At 54.7% G+C, this 5,530-nt stretch overlaps 1 protein-coding gene across 1 annotated transcript; it reads right to left on the bottom strand.

Annotated features, from left to right (window-relative positions):
• Positions 1 to 550: 550 nt before the first annotated feature.
• On the bottom strand, positions 551 to 5,291 carry LOC147963738 (uncharacterized). The gene is made up of 2 exons (XM_087531159.1): positions 4,450 to 5,291; positions 551 to 1,627 (listed from the first exon to the last, which is right to left on the bottom strand). The coding sequence occupies exons 1-2, from the start codon at positions 4,957 to 4,959 to the stop codon at positions 746 to 748; spliced, it is 1,392 nt and encodes a 463-aa protein (XP_087387285.1). The 5' UTR covers positions 4,960 to 5,291; the 3' UTR covers positions 551 to 745.
• Between the last annotated feature and the right edge of the window lie 239 nt (positions 5,292 to 5,530).

The raw sequence follows: 5,530 nt of genomic DNA on the forward strand, positions 1-5,530 counted from the left end.
GGCCTCGGTTTTTGCAAATGATAACCTGGACAGGTCAAACCTTGTTGATTTGAAGAAGGAAGGGTTGAGTGTCTCCAAGATGATGAGTACTTTAAAAATCACCAAGATTAACAGGAAGGCGAATATGGTGGCGCATGAGATTGCAAAATTTAGTTTTATAAATAGGTCTGATGGTATTCTTATTAATAGTGTTCCGCCCTGCGTGGCAAGAGCTGTAACGAATGATTGTACGAACATTTGTGTCAATTAATTAATATATGGGTGGGGTTTTAAAAAAAAGAATATAGCCAGTGAATAGAACCTTATTTGCACCAAAATATTTCTCAAAAAAAAATTGCACCAAAACTCGAACGGGTGCCTTCTGTCCATAGTTGAATTTGTCTTTTTGTTGTTGTTGGCGTTATCGTTGTTGAATGTGTAAATGTAATTCATAACTGGGATTTTCACGTTGTTTTAAAAGTATTATCTTCAATCAACTGAAAATTTAAAGAGTTCTGTTTTTTCACGAACTTTTGGTGTGCTTCCATGGCACATCGAGTTAGCTTCAGACTTCAATTGAATTTTTGTGTTTTTGCTTCAAATGAAAGTATTCACATGCAAAATGCCCGCGAAATTCCCGCCGTTACAAATTACAAACAGGACTTTCGAGCTGAACTGATTCTATCTCTTGTGCATTCGTTGCCGGTCGCTATTGAATCCCTGTATATTTTGTACAAATGTTGGCCAAGGAGTAGAAGAAAGAAGTCTAGGGCTGTTCGATTAGCTGCTGTTTACTGTCTCTGTCTGCGGAGGAATGAGAAGAGGAGGACGAGGACGAGTCGGAGCGGCTCGCCGGCGCGAGGCCGAGGCGGCAGATCTCGTCGGAGCTCGGCGCGTCCCAGTGTTCGGTGCGCGCCCTGAGCGCCTCCATCTCCGCCTTGCACTCCTCGAGCCCCATCCCCGCGACCCTCCGGCGCTCCGCGGCCGCCTCCTCGCCGGCGGCCTTGTCGAACACCTCCTCCCACCCGTGCTCCCACGGCCCGCTCGCGTCGCACAGCTCCAGCGTCCCGTTCCGCCACTCGGTCCAGCTCCACCCCCGGTCCAGCCGCGCCACCGCGCACTCCTCCTCCTCCTCCTCGTCCCCGGGGCCGCAGGCCACGGGGCGGCGGCACGGGCGGCACTTGGCGCCGCTGAGCGGGCCGGGGCTCCCGATCGACGCCACGGGCACGCCGAACCCCGTCGGTGGGAAGTCGTAGCGCCGGTCGCTGAGCACGCAGAAGGGCATCCGCCGCTCCCGCGGCTTCACCCCGGCCACCTCCAGCTGCGCCTTGAACGACGCCTCCGAGTTGAGGTCCCTGCACCCGGCGGCGTCGAGGCGGGGCAGCATGGAGACGCGGGACAGGGCCGCCGCCGATGCCGCCCGGCGCCCGGCGCCCAGCCGGTCGTTGAGGCCGCCGAACGAGGAGCCCTCCGGGACGACGTAGACGGCGTCGGAGCGCGGGAGGGCGTCGGCGGCGGCCAGCGGCGCCGTCCAGTAGCCGTCGACGCGGGTGCGGAGGACCCAGGCGTAGGTGAAGTTGCCCCGGGACTCGCGCTCCCGGATGAGGTCCAGGCAGCCCTCCACCAGGCCGAAGTACTGGAGCAGGCCCTGCATGCACGCATACATACATGATTAAATTAGTAATCAAGGTTGTAGATTAACATAATCATATTGGATTAAGAGAAAACTAATCAAGAGATCGAGCCCACAGCTTGCTGGCATGCATGTGCTGCAGCATGCAACCTGCAAGATTATTAAGTAATCATGTGTGTCACTGTGGCGCAATCAGTGTAGTGATTCGTGAAGAGCACTCCATGTGTGGCGCATATGCCTTGCTTAAGCGTTGACATGACATGACAGTGGAACACTCACTGATACCACACGCTAACCCATGTGTGTTATGCGTAACCCACTGGGTTAGGCTAAGCAGCCGTAAGGTAAGGTAAGATGCCAGTTTGGCTCCTCACAACGCTACAGCGGAGTACGTGTAGGAAATGCTTGTTCATTGTGCAAGAACTATGTTTGATTTGGTCAAGGATAACCATGATCGATCACTAATTAATCTTTCGATCATCAGTCAGTTGTACATCCATGTTCGGCAGATGTGCCACTGGCCTATTTTCTGCTTTTTCTAGTCCTCGTTTTTTTTGTGCCTTTTCTAATCTAATCTAATGTCTGAAGTGCCTGGACAGTGGACACACAAAGTGCGTTTTGTCTGCAAATGTTTGCCTTTTGTACCTGGCATTTGTAATCAAGCTAGTTGTTCTGCACTCGCACCCAAATCCAAATTAAATGAAATAGAACTCAATCAGTGACAGTATCCAACAAAGGAGGCCTTTTTTTAATTTAGAAAAGGGTAGAAAGGAGGCTTTTCGAGGATAGATGCATGCAAAAGAAGCGAGCGCGTGCAACGTAAAACATGGATGAAATGAATCAATTTTCACTTTTGTTTTGTGAAGGTAGGTAGGCAGCGGTCGCCTTTTTGGGGCAAGGCCCTTTTTTCATTCTCACAACCGAAAGCTAGCGCCGTGTGGATATACAGCATCAGCACCCATGACATGCATGCACCTTGTTGTTGTTGCTGCACACCACGTTGTACCCTCGAGGATGATCGAGCGCGTACGTACGTACGTACGTGCTGCTATCTACCCACGACCGACCGAAATCGTATCCATGGATGGATGGCATCTCGACGACCTTTTGAATCATATTACGGTGCTTCTGAATCTCTGATACCATACGAGTACTACTGTGTATGTACTGGCACGTACATGCATACGTACTGGTAGTAGTTCACTAGGTGGGTCGTTATCTGACAAGCCGTCGCCGTCTTGTATATTTATATATGCATATGCATACGTGTCGCTTCTCCAAGGTAAAAAATATCATGCATGCATAGATACAACAACCGATCGGATTGACTTTGACTCGCCGGCGTGGGACGCGCGGTGAACCGCGAAGAACCCGGCGGGTCGCGCGCCGCCGTGCTACGTGAACGTGACAGGTCGCACACAAAGCTGGTTAAAAAAGCCAAACGCGGCACCGTCCCGGCCCCGTGAGTGGGCGCCGAACATTGCCACTTGGACGCGTACGTGTTTGGTGCGGCATCCTTCCAGCCATCCATCGGCCTCTACCAATTGGTCGCATGTGTCGAGGGCAAACAGGTGCTCCAAAACCACACCCTTCCAGCTGAGTCCAGAATACGTCACGGTCGGCTTTGAAAAGCAGACAGTGAAACCGAAAATGAAACGCGCGCCGAACCAAACCGGTCTCTCTTTTCGATCCTTGCCGCCGTCCGGCATCTTATCGGTGTCGATTGACACTTCCTCCTTACGCGCCACGTACCACACAGAATTTCTGTGTGGCTGCCGCTGCCAGCTAGAGCATCCATCGGCATCGAACTTTCAATACTCTCTTCTTTCATCTATATAAGGCTTAATGCATTTTTTAAGGCTAACTTTAACCAAACTGATTCTCATGAACGGCAAGCGAAACCCCATTTTCCTAGAATATTATCTGCGTTTTTTGAAATAATTAGAAATCGGTGGTACTATTTTAAAAAAGATGTCAGTACTAGATAGATTAATCAATTTGGGTCTTGTGGGGCCATGGCGTCAGTTTTTGCGGCGGGTGGGCGGGCAGGAAGGCCGGCGGGGCCCCGCGAACTTTTTAGGTCCAACCCGACCCACCGGGTTTCAGTTTCAGTTACGACGTGAACGCGCGCGCGGACGCCTGCTGGTTTCGATATTTTAAGCAGGGAGGTTAGATGGGATCACGGGATGGGGACGCTATAATTTCTCCTTCTCTCTTCCGTCTGAAGCAATCTATTCCTACATTTATATCAGATCAGAGAGAGGGATCGTGTCAGGTTTGGCAGTTGCCATTTTCCTAGTACGATAGTCCAAACCGCGCTTGGACCGAAAAGGAGACTTTTGAAACCGTCCCGGCCCCTGCCTCAACTGAATTATTATTCTGAGAGAGAAAGAGAGAAGGAAGTAACCGTCTCAATTACGATTCCCGGCCGAATTAGGCAGCAGTTACTACTACTCTAGTTAATCGTCTCCGTCCCACCGATCGGACGCGCGCATGATCGTGGAGCAATTCGAGATCGATCGATCGATCCAATCTGGCGCGCGTGGCACGCGAGATTGCGGCCAAAACCCAAGCGATAATTTATTCCGGTGGTGGTTTTCTCCTTCGTTTGATTGAAAAGTAAGCAACTAAGGAGATTCTCTGGTTAGATAGATGGATGCAATGCGCGGCAAGCGAGCGAGGTACGAGTAATCGAATCGATCGAGCAACGAAAACTGTTTGCAGCAAGGCGAAGCAAGCGCGCGAGAGCGATCGGTCGGGAATAGTTTTGGGGTTGAGGAGCATGGAAGCAAGCGGTGAGACAAGCGAGGTATAGTAGCTAGTAGGATGGTACGGACCTGGATGCCGTTGGGGGAGTTGGCGGCGGTGAGCACGCGGGCGCGGTCGGGGGTCTCCTCCACGGGCTCCGGCCGGAACACGCGCACGGCGGCCAGCCTCGTCGCCGTCTCCGTCTCCCTGCCGACGGCGCGCGCCAGGAGGGAGAACTTGTAGGCGTCGGCGTCGAGCGGGCTGTGCAGGAACACGTCGACCGCGCGGCCGTCGAGCGCCGGGGAGCCCAGCACGTGCCGCGCGATGGACGGGCCCGTCAGCTCGAACCGCCGCGCCCCGCCCACCAGGCACACCGCCACGCGCCCGCCGCCGCGCGCCGGGGAACGGCGGTGATGGGACGCCGCCGGGGGCGCGCGCGGCGGGAAGCGCAGGGCGGGGAGCCGGAGCGCGGAGGGGAAGGAGAGCGCGGCGGCGAGGAAGAGCAGCAGCGGGGCCAGCACGAAGACGAGGCGCCGGCGCTGGGCCGCGCGCGGCGAGGCCGGGTGCTGGTGGTACTCGGCCATGCCCGCCGGCTTCATGGCTGGCGAGAAGGAGCTCGAGCGGCTGCCGTACGTACCGATGGAGCTAGAAGATCATGGCGGGTGGGGGAGGGTGGTGGTGGGTGGCGCGGGGCAAAGGCGTGCGCGCGTGCTGCTGGTGCGTTGGTGGAGGGTCTCGTCTCGGCTGGTCGCGAGATCGGAAGCCGCGCGCGGGCGGAGCCGCGGAGGCGGGAGGATGGAGGATGGCGTGAGCGAACTCCTACGATCGATGGGGCGAGGCGAGGGGTCGTGGGTCACGGCGGTTTGGTGCTTGGCTTCGGCGCCCGCACTACATATTGCCCCTCTCCTGGCCGGACTCACGCGCAACTTCCTCTCCTGCCACGTTTATTTTTCAAATACTACTATTTGCTTTGCTTTGCTTTAATATAATAACGAGGGCCAAGTCAATTTTTCTGGCCGCTGGATTGAAATCCAACGGCCACCACCCACAGATCGCCGGTCACGCCGCCTGCGGCCGGCGGCGTTATGGTCTCTCGCTTGGAGCTACACCTCCTCTTCTCTCCCCCGAATTCAAAGTTCACGCAACTTGTATGTAGCAAACATGATTTCG

This window comes from Triticum urartu, chromosome 6A (genome assembly GCF_056163025.1).
Source record: "Triticum urartu cultivar PI428250 chromosome 6A, HENAU_Tu73, whole genome shotgun sequence".
Classification (NCBI taxonomy): domain Eukaryota; kingdom Viridiplantae; phylum Streptophyta; class Magnoliopsida; order Poales; family Poaceae; genus Triticum; species Triticum urartu.